At 47.8% G+C, this 16,011-nt stretch overlaps 1 protein-coding gene across 1 annotated transcript in view; it reads left to right on the top strand.

The window, feature by feature from the left end:
• The first annotated feature begins 979 nt into the window (after positions 1 to 979).
• Positions 980 to 16,011, top strand: part of RGS8 (regulator of G-protein signaling 8) — a 15,963-nt gene continuing 931 nt past the window's right edge. The window contains exons 1-5 of the mRNA XM_009581831.1: positions 980 to 1,043; positions 2,532 to 3,066; positions 4,978 to 5,079; positions 6,007 to 6,071; positions 14,697 to 14,863. Of these exons, the coding sequence (XP_009580126.1) occupies positions 3,041 to 3,066; positions 4,978 to 5,079; positions 6,007 to 6,071; positions 14,697 to 14,863 (360 nt within the window). The 5' untranslated portion in view covers positions 980 to 1,043; positions 2,532 to 3,040. The remainder of the gene's footprint in view (positions 1,044 to 2,531; positions 3,067 to 4,977; positions 5,080 to 6,006; positions 6,072 to 14,696; positions 14,864 to 16,011) is intronic.

The raw sequence follows: 16,011 nt of genomic DNA, 5'->3' as shown, positions 1-16,011 counted from the left end.
AGATCCCATGGCTTGAGCCCTGGGTGAGTCAGTGACTCACATCGTTGCCTGTGCAGCCTGCGTGACACCCAGGTGTTGTTACTGATGGCTGAGCTAAGCCCAGAGCTGGGGAGCCGTGGGTTAGGTTGTTGTTAGAGTCACTGGGGTGCACTGGAGATCCAATATACATCCTCTGGAGGATGGAGGTGTGGGTGCAGGAGAGAAAAGGGAATCGGAGCCTATACCGCAGGGTAGGTGTGCCTAGGGAGGTTGCAGGGACCCTGCTGTGGGGCAGGGAGCGAGCAGGACTGCACACATCAGGTGAGAGAAAGGGAGATGGATGAAAGAGGTCAGTCACATCACTGTCTTGCCAGGTGGATTTTTTCTTCTGTCATCCCTTGCCTTGCAATAAGGTGCTCCTTTGCCTGTTAATGATTTTATTTGGCCCTGCTGACACCTGGCCTCTTTAATTAAACTCTCCCATCCCTTCTGTTTGTGGCAACTCCTGATGATCTGTGATCTGAGGGCAGCAACCTTTCCTAAACCTCAGAGGAGCTGATTAAAATGATGCAGGCGGATGCTTTATTCCAACATAGCCAGGGTGACAACAGCGAGCGCTTTTGCAGGCATTTCCCCCCACCCCCACCCCCAGATGCTCCCTGCCAGCGTTTGGCATCCGCTGCCCGTGCGGAGCAGTTCCCCCATCTCCAACGGGGGAGAAGCTGGGGTTTTGCTGCCAGGTGGGCGAGGAGGGGATGCAGTGAAACGTGCTGATCAGGTGGGCTCCTCGGCAGTGCTGCCGATGAGCGGTGGGAGCCGGCTGCGCAGCCGAGCCCCAGCCTGCTGGCTTGAGGCTGCTGTAGGGTTTTGCTGGATGCAAGAGCAATCTGCTCTGAGCTGCGCTGCTGCTGCTCCTCGGAGAGAGGTGGGGAGGGCTGTCGAAGTGGGACTTTCACCCCGTGCAGGGGGTTGTCTCTGAAGAAGACCGCTCTGCTCTCTCCCCAGAGCCTCTCTGACCGCGCTGTCAGCACAGACCCACCGGCAGAGAGGACAGGTCAAAGACAGTGAGTATCTTTTTCTCTGTATCTCTCTGTCTGCAGTGCCTCTGTGTTCAGTTTTTTCTGGCTTCCTCTGCATGTGAATGGATGGTCTTAATCTCTTGAAGCCCCTGAGATCTCATGGTTTGGTTTTGTTTTTTAACCTTCGTGCTGCTAATTTTTTCTATTGGGATGGCTTCTTTATCTTTGCTCAGGTGATCTCCCGGGGGTGGTTTGATAACCTGAATATCATAATCACACCCCTCCTTTTCTGTCTCCCAAGGAGAAACCCCCAAAACATATCCATGATGAGACTGGCAATTCTCCTTGACCACTGGGGTTCTTTCGTAGGAGGGGGAGGTAGGATGAATGATGGAGCAGGAGGCAAAAAACCTCACCATGGACCCCTACCAGGATGCCTTTACCAAATCCCACAGATTATATTCCTAAAGTCATAATCAACTGGCTTTATTTGCCATCAGAGGAAATATCCGTGAGTATGTCAGCCTAGCAGTGGGATTGCCTTCAGGGGAAATACAGGTCTCGGTGTCCGTGAAGTCAGACAGACTTTGGGATCACAGGGAAGTTCAGTGCTGCTCAGCTGTGCAGGTTGTTGTTGCAGGGGCTGGTGAGCCGGGGGCGGGGGCGAGCAGAAAGCTGTTTCATAACAGTACCCCAAAAAGCAGGCTGCTAGGGGAGCCTGCGAGGGAGAGGGCACCCAGCTCTGCTTCCAGCCATCACTTCGGAGCGGCAGTGGGATGGAGGAGTAGGGGCTGCTGAACTCTAGGAAATCATGTGCTGTGGCCCCACATGCCCGTGAAGCTGTTAATGAGGAAATTTAAAGGGGCTTAAGGAATTACAAGGATTGATTTCAGTTAAAGTGTATGGAAGCAGCCGGTCAGGGTAGGGATTAAGGAAATGCACTCATTGGCATGTAGCGCAATCCCAGTTTCATTAATTTAGTTGGGAAGAGGCTTTGTGCATTTTTAATGTAATCAGGTTTTAAAAGGGATGTTGCGATGGGCAGCCCAAGCTCTGGGATCTCCCCAGGCCCCAGCAGAGCAGGGTCCTGGCTCCTTTGCACAGTCTCTGCTCTCATCAGTTCCTTTGTCTCTTCCTCAGTTGTTCCCTCTGAGCAAGAGGACATGGAGGTTATCTGGAGCTTGGCCGTATCCTGGCAAATAGGATTGCCCTTTGCTCACTATAGAGTCCTGCTCTTTGTCCCATCAGTCTCCTGGCTGGTGGACCTCGCCTTCACTCTCTGATGTGAGATTTTTTCAACCAGCTGCCTGTGTGCCAAGGCTCAAAGAGACCCTGCCATCCCCTCCCTCCCTCCCTCCCTCCTTCCTCCCACTTTGCAGACTGTGCAACTCCGTGGTGGCTCTCCGCAGGTTCCCACCACCCCGAAGAGGAGATGCTTTCTTTGAGTTATTTTTGTGTGAGTGCTTGAGCCTGTGATGGTGAAAGGACCAGCATCTGCAGACACGTGAAGTCCTCCTGTTATTTTATTTGCAGTGCCAGCTTTTCCATGATGCCTGGCCACTAACATCAGCCATGACCTGGAGGGACAGGGACAAGAGCTAGTTTGGTCGTCTTAGCGAGGTCAGCCCGGAGCTCTGCCTGTCGAGGAGAGACCTTCAGAAGTGTTGAATGATGAGTGCGATAATGCCAACTCCTCCTGCTCTGTGGTGAGCTGTAACGCCAAACTCAAATCACTTTAGACCTGAAGCTGGACTTAACCCGTGGTCCTGGTCTTAGAAGGAAATGCTGTCTCTCCTCTGTGATCATCCCTCAACTCTGAACGTCTTCCATTGAAAAATCGACCTTCCATGCTAGGAGGCAAGGATCAAATGGGTTGAGAACAACTGGCCCTCCTTTTTTTTGCAGAGGATTCTTTGATATATTTTTAAGTGCCAGGACATGAAACAGTAAATCCCTCCTTTCCGCACTCCTGCCTCCTGCAAACAGCCCCGACTGCTGTCCAAGCCAGCCAGTTAAAGGGTTAACTATAACTGGATGCCTGAATGGCTGCCTTACTGATCCCACGGAGGTAACTGAAAAGACATGATGCATCCCTCACCCTGCCCATCCTGTCGCTGTCTACCTCGTCCAGCGAGCCTTTCAGCTCGCTGCAGTGTCCCCTCTTCCCTCCTGCCCTTCCCTTGCCTCTCCACCTCCTGCAGACCCGGTTTCTTTCCCTCTCTTTCTCCTGTGTCCTGTCTTGGAAGTCCTCACCTGGAGATCAGTGTTCCATGAGAGCTCCTTGCTCTTCCACAAGCTCCTTGCTCGTGGCGCAGCATCTCTGTTCCCCATACGCTCTGATTCCCTGCTGCAGTCCCTTGATCTCAGGCATCAGAGAGAAATCTGAGCAGCATTGCGGTAATGCATGTCACACCTCTTGCTGAGAAATTCGTGAGCTTGCTAGAACAAACAGCACAGAAAAGATAAAGGTTGGGGACAGGAGGTATCAGGAGAGGTACCAGAAAGATCCTATAGCAGACTCGGTATCCGTTTCAGCACAGCAAGTCCAGCATGCTCAGCTAGGAACATGACACTTTGCAAACAGTATTTTTGCATTGATGTTTGAGGTTTATGTAGCATAGCATCCCGAGACCACTGGTCACGGGTCCATATTTTGAGGCTGTGCAACAATTTCTGCAACTGAAGGTCTCCAGGTTTTTGTACTTGTTAAATGCTGCGAACTGCCTGTGCTGCGCCAGGGAGACACTCATTGCATTTAATTAACATTTAATTTGCTTTAAGATTACATTAAAATGTGCAATAATAGAAACTCTCTGAAGGGCGGGAGGAGAAGGGGGAAACAGGCATGCTACAGATTGGCTCAGTTGCTGGTGCTGAAAGTGTTCTGCAAGAATTACATATGGAAGGGAAAAATACTGTGCTTCCCTCTGCAGTCACAGAAAGTATTTGGCATCTGCTTGGCAGCAGGGCTTGGAGAAGGGCTTTTTCCAGCTTGGAAGTGAGTCCAGCAGCTGAGAAGTGGAGACTGGGTTACTAAATCCTCCTGCCATGGTCTGGAGGAGAGAATGGCCTTGTTCAATATCTGGGCAATCTAGTAGAAGAGATGCCCTTGGGCTGGAGTGGCAAATCATAGGCTCTGCCCTTCTAGAAACCGTGTAAAATCATTAACCGGCACCTACATGTTTTTGAGAGGAGACGATGCTAGTCCCGTATAATGCATGTGTGTGTTGCGTTTCCCTCTCCCTTTGTGTTCCTCCCCATCCCGGGGTTATGTAATGAAGGATGCTGCGGACGCGCCGGCTATCCCGGGAAGGGGCCGGCAAGGATGCAAGGGGCCGGCGGAGGAGCAAAGGCTCTGGGGCTTGTTTGAAATTTAGAGGAAAAAAGCAATAAAGCTGGGTAAGCCTGTCAGGAAAGAGGCAGTTTTAGTCTCTCATGTAACCCTGAGTCTAAAGAAGCTGCTTGGGATCCCGGACGGGGTCTCGTGGCTCTGCAGCACAGGCTCACCTTGCAGGTGCCTTGCTCCCTCTCTTCTTCCTCCAGCCCCCTCCTGCCCTCAAGCCCTGGTATTTGTGCTGTTTTGGGTGCTGCTGGATCGTGGTGACTGATTTCTGGTATTGCTGCCCTTTGCTCTCCTCCCACACCTGACCAGAGCAGGTCTTTCCAAGAAACCATCCCAAAGCGCAGCCTTTAAAAGCCTTTTTGCCAGTCAGAGCAGCTGAATGACTGGTGTGGGTGAGCCTTCAGCTGCTCTGGTGCCGTGTTCATCCTTAACGTCTGCTTGGCATCTTACTGGAGATGTTTCAGGGTCCGTCCCACAGATGAGGGAACCAAGGACACAGGTCTGATGAGGCACAGAGCCACTGAGGTCTTTTGGTTTGTTTTTTGGGTTTTTCTTTGCCACTCTGGCTAGACTTATAATCATCATCTTCTTTGGTTTTCCCCTGCTCACACCCCTGCTCCCCCACATCGACCACAGGAACAGAGGGATGAGGACTCGCCTGGGCTGCCTGTCTCACAAATCAGACTCATATAATGATTTCACAGCTATTCTTCCGGACAAGCCCAACCGGGCTTTGAAGTGAGTATAGCTGCAGCATCCCACCCCACTCCCATTTCTGTCCTTCCCCTCCCTATCCACCACCCCCTCTAGTATTATCTCCCTTTTATTGTACTTTGTATAAGCTTTGTCCAGTTCTTTTAGCCACAAGAAAGGAGGAAAACAAAACAGTGCTGATACAGCAGGAACAGCCTCAGAAAATACCTGGATCATTGATACAAGTTCTCCCGTGAGACAGGACATGTGCACAGTCCCCGCTGCTGTATGTGGGACATGTCTGCACATATTTGAAGACATAATTCACCCCTCTGTCATCACAAATTGAAATCTGAGCAGTTGACTCGGTGTAAGAGGCGACCAGCCATTTCAGGTCACAATCCTCCTTAGCTAAGCCTTGTTATTAAACACCACCAAAAAGTCCTATGTTAGTTTGCACAACGCTTAAGGAAGATGCTTCAGACAATCCAGAGTCCTGATTTGAGATGAGTGGGATAGGATTCATCTGATCACAAGTCACTGCTTACATCTAAGCTAAGAGTCTAACCTTCCCCTTAAAGTCAGGAGAGGGAAACAAACACTTCTGCAGGGATGGGTCTCATTTCATTTAACTTTTGGCATTTACAATGTAAATGTCTACATCTGAACTTGTTCCCTGGGCCTCTGCTTAGAGTCAATGGGAAAAATTGGTCCCTTCTCGGGTGTGATTCATCTGGCCCATTTTACCTGCCTACCTGGGGATGTGAGGTGAAGAGAGCCAAGTCCCTTGGTATCCCCTCACTGACTCTACAGGGAGCCCAGGGTGACTTGCTCACCTGGAGACCTCTACATTGTAAACCTCCAAAGTTAGGTGAGAAGAATTCCAGCCTTCCTCGGTGTCCTTGTCAAACAGCCCCAGAGGGGATCAGTGGCTGTGGGTTGTCTGTAACTTGCCTCTTCCTTTCTTTACAGAAGACTGTCAACAGAAGAAGCAACAAGATGGGCGGACTCTTTTGATGTCCTTTTGTCCCATAAATGTGAGTAGAGGTCAAGTTCTACCTTTTTTTTTTTTTTTTTTTTTCACTCGTACCCTTAATACTGGTTGTAGCTAGAGCAAACAAAGTATGCATTGCATAGCACAGGAATGGTCCCTCGGCTAGCTGCTTACTACCCGCTAGGCAACACTCAGTCATTTATAGGCAGGATTTGTCCTCTGGTTAAAAGGTGAGAGAGTGAGTTTCTGTGGGTTCCCTTCCTGGCTTTGCTCTTGACTGGGTGATCATAACTGATAAATTCATCAACCCAAGGTCTAGCCTTCTCCAGCTCCTGGGTTTGCACTGGAGGCAGGACCCCAAGGCTGTTAGCCATGCGTACCGTCTTTTAGCAAGTGCCCCTGGGTTCGGTCTTTCTGCACAAGCAAATGACAGGTTCTCAGCTTGCTAAAGCCCGCTGGGATCCACGACACCGGCTTGTCTCCCTCTCCCTCCAACTGCTCTTCTGAGCTGCTGGGCAGCTACCTCGTGTTGAAGCGCAGCCTTTGCTGGGAGCACTACGACACAGCACTGTATGTGGTTCAGTATCATTGAACAACTTGCTCTGTAGCAGAATCTAATTTACAGTTACCAATGCAAACCTGAAAATTTCACATCCAGAAACCTTGTGCAAACATATAATCAGCGCACCTCGCTCCATTCAATAGATCGATTGTATCAGTTCTGTTCAGAAAATATTATTCTGCTTCACCGACGTTTTCATGCTGAGACATTATATACAAGGCAACGAAGTTCACAGTATAGGTTCATTAATGTGTTTCTGTTGGAGAATAAAACAAGAGCGAGTCAAGGTTGGGGAGAAGTCATTGTGGGCAGTGACTATTTTATTGCAGTAAGGAACTGTCTGGTTTTCTTAGAGATTCAGGTTTTTTCCACACTTACATTTTAAAATATGAGTGTAGAATTATATTATTATTTTAAATAAAGTGTAATTTTGCTGGATTTCTACTGAGATGACAACGGTTTTGGCAGGGAATTAAGTGACAACTTTAAACAGGCTGGCTGTCCAAGGCAGAAAAAGCAATATATAATTTTAGCAGCAGTATCTTGTTGAGATCATTGCTCTTGCAGCCAGTAGAAAAAAAAAAAATATGATGTAGCTGTGTATGGCTAAGAGGGAACATTTTTTTGTCAAAATTCAAGACAAGAAGGGAAAAATGCACCAAAGAGACTATAGGATGCCTGGGGGATGGGGAGGGGGGAGGACAGGATATTCACATCAGTGTTACCATTCTGCACTCGAGCCCCTGTTCCTCCTTCACCAGTGCAAAAGTTGAAGTTTGCTTTATTAGATACAGACTGCAGCAAAAGAGCTTTGGTTACAGAAGCCAGTGAATTTACGCATCTATGTACTGACATTATACAGACTGTTCCCTCTTCAGTTGACTGCTGCGAATGCTAAATCAAACCTTAGTTCAATTATTTCACCCAACAGTCTCCGCAAGAGTGTCTGTTTTTATTAATAAATTAGCCTTATAGAGTGATAAATGAATTATCAGTTTTTTTCCTGTCTCTAGAACGGAAAGTAATTCTGATAACTCTGTGGCACCTAATGAAAAATATTCAGTTCCTAATAGCAACAAGGTGATCTTTAAAATTTAAATTAATCTTTTTTTTATCAGCAGTCATGGTGACATTGCGTGGTGATCAGTGACAAAAAAATTTGTTGTTTAATAAACTACTTTCTAAAGGAATATATTACAACCTGCACCTGAAGTTTCTGGAATTGCTTGCCTGGCAGTCAAAGGTTATAACGATGCAAATACTAAAAGCTCTGTTGAAACAGAAGTGTTATTTTAGTTATGCTGGTTTGAAGGAGAGGAGAGTGTATATCCATAAAAGGAATTATCTTGTAAAATCATTGTGGTTTCACTTATATGTACTTGTATCCAAAACACGGAAGAATTGCCAAATATCTGCTATGAAAACAGAACAAAAGAGAGGTGCATTTTTGCTGCTAGCAACATGTGCTGATGTTATGTAAGGGAGTCTCGTGCCTTATCTGACCAAAATTTTAGAGTAAGAAAAGCAGCGCCTGGCCTGCCTGCCTGCCTCCGTCTGTAGTAAAGCTGCCAGCTGATATTCTGTTTCTAGTGCCAAGAAGAAGACACAACTGTCTCAGTCTAATTTCTCTGTGACTGCCCAGGTGAGCAGTATTAGCCAGGGAAAATTTGAATTCATGCTTGGGGGCATGGGCTAAGCACCAGCTTGGGCGCAGGGAGAATTTCCCCTGAGGCTTACAGCATCAGCAGGTAGACCGCTTCTGCTTGACACATCTGTCATAAACTCTTCCTTCGCTGGATGGACAGCTCGTCTATTTTGGAAGGGAGATTGTGATGCTGATTTCAGGGGGCTGAGTGGTGCTTTCTGCTGCAGTCAGGTGGTTTCGGGGGCCTTCCAGCCAGCCTGTTCTTTAGGGAAAAAAAAGGCCCGAGTGCACAAGTAGGACTCAGGAGCTGGATGTAGCAGCTGAAAATGGGGCAGTCTTTGTGGGTAATACTGCAAGGGGTTGGACAGATGCAAAAAAGAGTTCCAAGGAGAGAGAAGGTGGATCAGAGCTCCCTAAAACACTGAAATGCCAAGGTGAGCAGGCTGCCCTTGTACACAGCGGAGGCTTGCAGGGCTGCAGTACTCTTTATGAGAAAGGCAAGCAACTTGTACTCTTCCACTTCCTATTTTAATGAGTCTCCAAAGGGTTTCTAAATGGAAGTGACCTGAACAGGTATTGTGTAGACTCTACGGAGAATGTCATTATGCTCATTTTTGTCAAATATCCCTTGAAGCGTGCTGGCCCTGTGAAGCCCCCCACTTCTCTCTCCCCTGATTGTTTTAATGAATGACCTCTGTAGGTAGTGTTTGATCCTGACATGCTACTTCTGGCAGCATCTTGAATGGAGGATTGAGAAACGCTGGGTCTTGAAGCAGTTGCATGTCTCCAGACATTCCCAGGCTGGGCAATGCCGCTCTGTATACAGTGATCTGATTTGGATTAATTCCCCGGTCATTTAAAGAAGAGTTTGCGTTGACATTAGCAAGAGATTGTGAGTAGGAAAGGCAGAAAGCCTCTCTCTGTCACACCCTCACCTTCCTTTTGCACTGGCATTGGGACTTCAGCATCCCTCAGCCTAGCCCTTTTAGGGTAACCAGTGCTGAATGGTAGGATGCAGCTCAACTCCGTTTCACTGACAGCCCCAGATGAATAGGTCAATGCAACGATACCCTGCTTGTTTTTGCTAATGGGTGAAGCAAATCAACTTGAAACCATAGGGTCAGCCAGCTGATCCCCTTTTTACAGCAGGAGCCTTGCCTGAGCTCGCTGCAAGAGACGCAAGCACAGCGTAGCGGTGTTCCCTTGGGTCAGGGCTTCTGAGAACGGCAAGCAACAGGAGAGAGGAGTTCGATCCTACTTTGCAGCAGGGAATTGAGACAGCAAGAGACAGATCGTATGTAGCATGCTTCCTTGGATGCTCACGGAACAAAAGCAGTGGTTTTAACGTGCTAGATTATGGCATCTTTTCCCATTTTGTGCCAGTGTGGATTAGCAGTGGCTCCCAGGGAAGTGGAGCTCAGTGTGGTCTGCAGAGTGTGCGTGCATGCATGTGAGTAACAGGGGAGTCATGCCCCCTCTGTACCCATGCCCAGGAGATACAGGCTGGTCAGCCAGATGGAGATTCCTTTTGACAGGCTGCTGGAGGGAAATACAAGCAATGGCATGTCTCATTCTGCATCCCTTGCGGGGCTGGACACATGGCTTGTCATTTGTCCAGAATCCAGCAGGACAGTCTGTCCTCAACCCTTAGTCACTTTTCAACGAATCATCCGACACAGAAAACCTTTGCGCTGAATTTCCGTTTTTATTTCGAGGGTGATTTTTCCTCCCCCCTTCCACCATGTTTTGTGATCTCTTTGCTCTTCTGCACAAACTTTATTGTCCTCCTCCCCCTTCTGTTGTCTACACATTGCTCCTCTTCCTACACAGCACAGGAATATCACAACCTACTCTTGGTTCTTTCTAAGCCAGAACAGCATTAGCATTAGCATTGTGCTGGTGACAGGCAGCTAATATTCACCAAAAAAATGCTAAGCAGCAGTGAGAACATGTACATGTGCTATACAGAGCATTGTGGCCTTGTCTTTTCAGCCCTGGACCCAACATGCTTCGTAGAGCTAATCCATCCATCTACCAGCCATAAGGACTCTACTATTTCCTATATGAAGTGCTGATTGCCCCGATGGCGTGAAATGCATGCATTAAATATGATTGTTGATCGCTTTCTTACTCTGGTAGTGGCTTGGTTATTAAGCTGTCTGCCAGAATGATTTAAGCCACTAAACTCAGCTCTTCCTCATATTGCTGAAGCTTGCTTTAGCTAAGACCTGTGTTGTTTTGTGCTAGCCAGTTCAGTCCCTTCCTCCACAGCCCTTCTTGCTTGAAAGAATCCACTCTCCTTGGCCTGAAGGACAACATTTGAATGGGATGTCAGGATGATCTGAGTCTCTATCCTCGCATAGTCATTGATCTGCCAGACAGTCCCCATCTATAAAACACAAATTCTTGTCACTGTCTAATTTGCAGGTGACCTGCAGGGTTGTAGCTGTACTGTGCACTGCAAGATCTTGCGATGGGTAATGTACAAATACTTGCACAATCCCTCCTGACAATCCTCTTGTGCCTTCCCTTGGTCTATTTGAACGGAGAGCAGGGCATTTTGAAGCTTACATTTACGCTGCAAAAGTAAAAAGCAAACATCTTCTGCTCCTCTTTCAGACTCTTGACACGCAGTAGAAGAGCTCCATTTCTTTGCCTTCATCCTACCTGCTTTATCAGTACTGATTTGCTCCTTTGGCTTCAAGCAAGGCTCACCACTCTTTTGAGACAAATTCCTGAATAAGTGTCCAATCCAAGTTGTCTTGAAGGGCTGTGCATCTATACCAGAACGTCTCTGCCTTCTTGAATGGCTGTGCCTTTAGGATACACATTTTATGGATATTTTGTGCTGCTGCATCTAAAGACTTCTAATCCTGCTTTTCATATCTGTGCTTTTTCTATAAAGCATCCCTTTGGAATTGCACATCTCAGGTGCTCTGACCATCTTCCAGGATATTTCAGGAGGCTGACTCCGTACGTGATCCTCTCCTGCATATATCACACTGCAATCCAGTGCTGGTTGCCCCAGCAAAAAAGCTGCCCAGTTGGGTGGGATGAGCTTTGAAATGCTGATCATCATAAGCAATGCTTCCTTGATAGCCTTCATATGCAGGAGGAGATTAAAATCAACATCCAGGTCAAATTCCAGCTGAGGTGGTGACAGTCCCATATCTAATTGTCCTCCTGCCCTTTCAATTAGATTTGTCATTGTTCCATGATAAACTTGTGGGCAGCGATTTACTACTGCACAGTTATCTGGGCTCCCATCTCTGAACTCCTGCTGCCAGGCATAGCTGTATATGCTGGCAGGCAGTCAAAGGCTAAAGATGAAATCTATGGAGAACCAGGCAGCCTTGAGTCAAGGATGACCTCTCCTGCGTCCAAGGCCACCTCTGCAAGGTCCTCCCAGGTCCAGTCTCATCATTTCCAGCTCCTCAAAGGCTGCGAGGAGGTCACAACAGGAATATATGAAGAAGTGGAGAACAGCCAGACTCTATTTATCTGTCCTCCATTTAAACTTAGTTTAGATTGGACATTAGGAAAAATTTCTTTACTGAAAGAGTGGTTAAACGTTGGAACAGGCTGCCCAGGGAAGTGGTAGAGTCACCATCCCTGGAAGTATTTAAAAGACGTGTAGATGAGGCGCTTAGGGACATGGTTTAGTGGGCATGGTGGTGTTGGCTTGATGGTTGGACTCAATGATCTTAGAGGTCTTTTCCAACCTTAATGATTCTGTGATTCTAAGATAAAAAGGAACTGATTGACGTGAGAGCAGGAGGCAGAGCATATGGAGACCTCCTGGTCCCAGGAGGGACCTGCTGTGGCTGCTCTCCAGGGCAGGGCTGAGGCAAACGCCTTTCTCACCTCATCAATCGTGAAGAAGTCCCCTTCTTTTAGCAGATACTATATTTTGCAGATATTCTATTTGCCATGCAAAGCTGCTATTTCTGCAAGTGATCCTCTGTCAGTGCTGGGGCTCTGAGGCTGTTGTAGAGGAAAGGGGGGGAGAAAAAGACCAGGACAGAGAAAGGGGAGCAAGACCTCTGCAGGGACGCACAGTAGAGACTGTATAGTCATAACAGTGTGCTTGGGTGCTGGAATATTTAACGTCAAACGTTTTAGGAGCTGACGATATATAAAATGACATACATCTCAGGTAACTGCTGCTTTCTCCCTTTTGTATTTTCTTCTTTGTGAAACCTGTCAACCTGCTGTTATGTCCTCTCCTTTTCCTCCTGCAAAGACTCCCTGCTCTATTCTCAAGTCCTCCACTTGCTCCCACACAGGCCCTGTGAATTTTATAGGCATTAAAGGGGACACAGGTTTTGAAAAAGTGTTCTGTCTCCTAGATTTCAGGAAGGGGAGCAGCCCTAAAACATCTCTCTCATTCACCATATTTATCTACTCACGGAGAGGCTCAAAGCAGCCGTGTGCAGCATGATCCTGACAGGTACCCTGCTCCTGGAGGTGCCTTTGGCATTCTCTGCTCTGCAGGCTTCTCCGGGGCTAATGTCACATTATTGCTCCTGTCTTGAACCCACAATTTGCACTGTTAATTGCTCTGCAGTGCTCATGGACAAAAGCCCTGGTTTTATCCACAGTAGCAGTCTGAAACCCTGATCTTCTCCTACGAGTGCATTAAGAAGTAGCGGGATGAGTTGGTGTGATACAGCTATTTCTGTCCCTCCTGGGGCTGAGAGGAAGAAGCAAGCGTAGCTGAGACGGGACGTACCTGTTTTAGTTGCTGATTGCTGTGCTCTTTGCAGTGCAGCGTGCTGATGGAGCAGTTAGCAGTGCGGAGCCCATTAATGAAGGAGCTTTGAGAAACAGAGTGGAGAGGTTTAGCCTGTAGTTTGGTCCTGTCTGGCCTAATATCTTTTCTGCCTTTCCCTTTGAGAATCTGGGCAGCCAGAAGTCAGACATCTCCACTGACTTACGCACAGCCAGAAATAGGATTGTTAGTTGCTGTTCAGCACCTCGGGCCATTTCTTAGGGCTGAGGCTCAGGACCTAGAACTGAAAAATATCTCCATATCCGAAGTTATTACCGGAAACAAGAGAAGCAGAAATAAGATTAGGGGACACAAGGGAGAAAAAGGGCAATGTTGCACGCCTGCTTCTCCTCGCATACCTGGTGCAGGCAAGAAAACAAGGACAAAGCTGTAAGAGATTTTGTGATGGATCCTGTGACATGGCCAGCCCCTGTCCCCAGTGGACATTTCCCCATATGTGAAAATGACCCACAGCAAGCATCAGGCAGCACCCCTTGGGCTCCGTCCCAGCTCCCACACGCCCTGCCACGGGAGGAAGGAGGGAAGGCAGCACTGCCGAGATCACCCACAGAAGAAGGGGGGCAGGTGGAGCCCCCAGCCCACAGCATTGCAGGAGCTCAGGTCCTGCAAACCCTCATCAGTCTTTGTCCCTGCCACACGCACATGCACTTGCTCCCGCACCCTTTTGGGCAGTCTGACCTTGCCGAGTGCATTGCCAATTCCATCAGTATTTTTAGACACTTGCTTGGAAGTAGCCGGTGCTGACTCAGGAGGTTTCCAGTCACGAACTACAAATATTCAGACCCTATAGAAAAAGATCAGGTAAAGTTAGAAACATGTTACTGGAAAAAAAAATTAGAAGCCAAATTTATTCTAAGGCTAAAGGAAGGAGAAAGGGCATGTGTGAAACCTTCAGCTACTTCAACTCTGTTGGTGCCGTTCAGGGAAAGGAAATAAAAAACAATAGCTGTGTCGATAAATATGCCCAGGCAGGGGTTTAAGAGGACATGGATTGCCTAATAAATCTTTCCGTATTTCTGATCTGCCCTGGCTGACTGAGATTACATTACGGAAATGTCACAATTGCTGAGCATTAACAAGTGATAAGAACACCTTTACCACCGACTAGACAAGTAGTAATTATGCCACGTCCTTTCCCTCTCCCCTTTATTGTAGCTGTAACAGTTAGAGTCTCCAAGATCCTTCCTCTGTTTAAATAAGAACTAAAAATATGTTACAAGGCAATAAAGCAAAGTGACAGAAGACATAGGAGACAACACAGACGCTATGTTTTATTAAAGGTTTTTCTTAATGACAGATAGGACATTACAAAGTGCTGCATTAACATGCACAAGGTGCTGTGGCAAAGAGACCGTATCATTGAAGCTTGACATTTTCAAGAGGAACTTTTCAAAGCTTAGGTGCCCTAATCTTGAAGAAAGCCTTTTGACATGCTAGTTGGCAAAACGCTTTTTCAGAGCAACAGCAAATGATGTTTGGCGTCGCGGCAGCTCATGAGACTCCAGCTGATGCAATGGTGTAAGCTATGCACGCATCCTGGGATCGCAGACCTTGGGAGACAAATCAAATGGTCTTTGGTAGGCAGGGGTGGATGGAAGGATGTCTATTAAAGGGACTGCTCCCTGCCCTCTTTCTCCTCCCATTGTAACTCCCCACGTTTGTCTTGCAGATGGGCTGGCTGCTTTCCGCGCTTTCCTGAAGACGGAGTTCAGCGAAGAAAACCTGGAGTTCTGGCTTGCCTGCGAGGACTTCAAGAAGACCCGCTCGGCAGCCAAGCTGGCCTCCAAAGCCCAGCGGATCTTCGAGGAGTTCATCGATGTGCAGGCTCCTCGAGAGGTGGGTATGCCAGCACCCTGGGCAGGCACAGCATCCCTCTGGCACAGGGAGCAGGTCCATCTGCCCCAGCTGGGACCTGTGGGGTGCCGGGTGGTCGGGGAGACCTCCCTTCCCTCCCGGAGATGATGGTGAGGAGTGGATAAGGAGGATGGGAATGCCATCCTGCCTGCTACAGCTGCCTCTGCTCGCAGTGACTCATCCCTTGGTGAGGGCAACTACTTTGACGATACTAAATTAGTCACAGCCAGTGAGTTCACTGGCAACTGCAACCTACATTTCCTAACCTCTACAAGCTTCCTAGGAGTATTTCATCTTGCTCCTCTCATTTACTATCAATCCCTGAGCAGGCTATTGGGCTCGTTTCTCGCAGGACATTTTGTATAAGAGCATCCCATGAATGACTAACTTGTTGACTCTCCAGGGAGGAGTGTTTATCTGCTGACTAACTCCCAACTCAATTAGACCTCCTAAAAGATGCAAGCAATAACTCAGAGCTGAACAAAAAGTGCAGTCACAACCCGAAGCTTAGAATTATGAAGTCCTCTTTCAAGTACTGACAGGCTGATGCGACTGTCAGATCCTGCTTCGTGATGTTGGGTTACATTATTGTATTCATAACGCAACCAGGAGGGTGCTTACTGCACCTGCTCTCCCACGGCGGTCCTCCTGTGAGATTGCACGGGTGCTTGTCACCGTACAGATGCCCACGAGGGGATCCCCCTAAAAGGGCTCTCTTTACTCCATCTTTGAACTAGGAAGGCTACTGCGAGGCCACTGAGAAGCACCCAGATTTACACCCAGTGGTGTGGGCGTCTCGGGGCATGCTTCAATCCCCATCGCCCTCGGTGAGCATCTTCCTGCTGTTATTCATGAAGCTGGGTGAGATTTTCAGGACTGCAGGGCTGAATTTGGATTAGAAATGTGAGCGCAGGTTGGACAGGGTCTTTCCTAAAATTTGGGAAATCCTGTTGTCATAATTTTGATGTGCTAGAATGTGAAATAACCATTAAGTGACACAGAGAGCTAATCTATATTAAATTAGTTAAGGCAGACAGCTTTACTTTCTAGACTCCTGTAAGTTTGGACGCTGGGTTAATAACAACAAATAACATCTTTTCAGCCAGGTTTTAAACAATAACTCTAACAGA

This window comes from Fulmarus glacialis, unplaced genomic scaffold, assembly GCF_000690835.1.
Source record: "Fulmarus glacialis isolate BGI_N327 unplaced genomic scaffold, ASM69083v1 scaffold1807, whole genome shotgun sequence".
In the NCBI taxonomy this organism is placed as follows: domain Eukaryota; kingdom Metazoa; phylum Chordata; class Aves; order Procellariiformes; family Procellariidae; genus Fulmarus; species Fulmarus glacialis.
The sequence above is the reverse complement of the archived record's forward strand: the minus strand, read 5'-3'. Positions and strand labels throughout refer to the sequence as shown.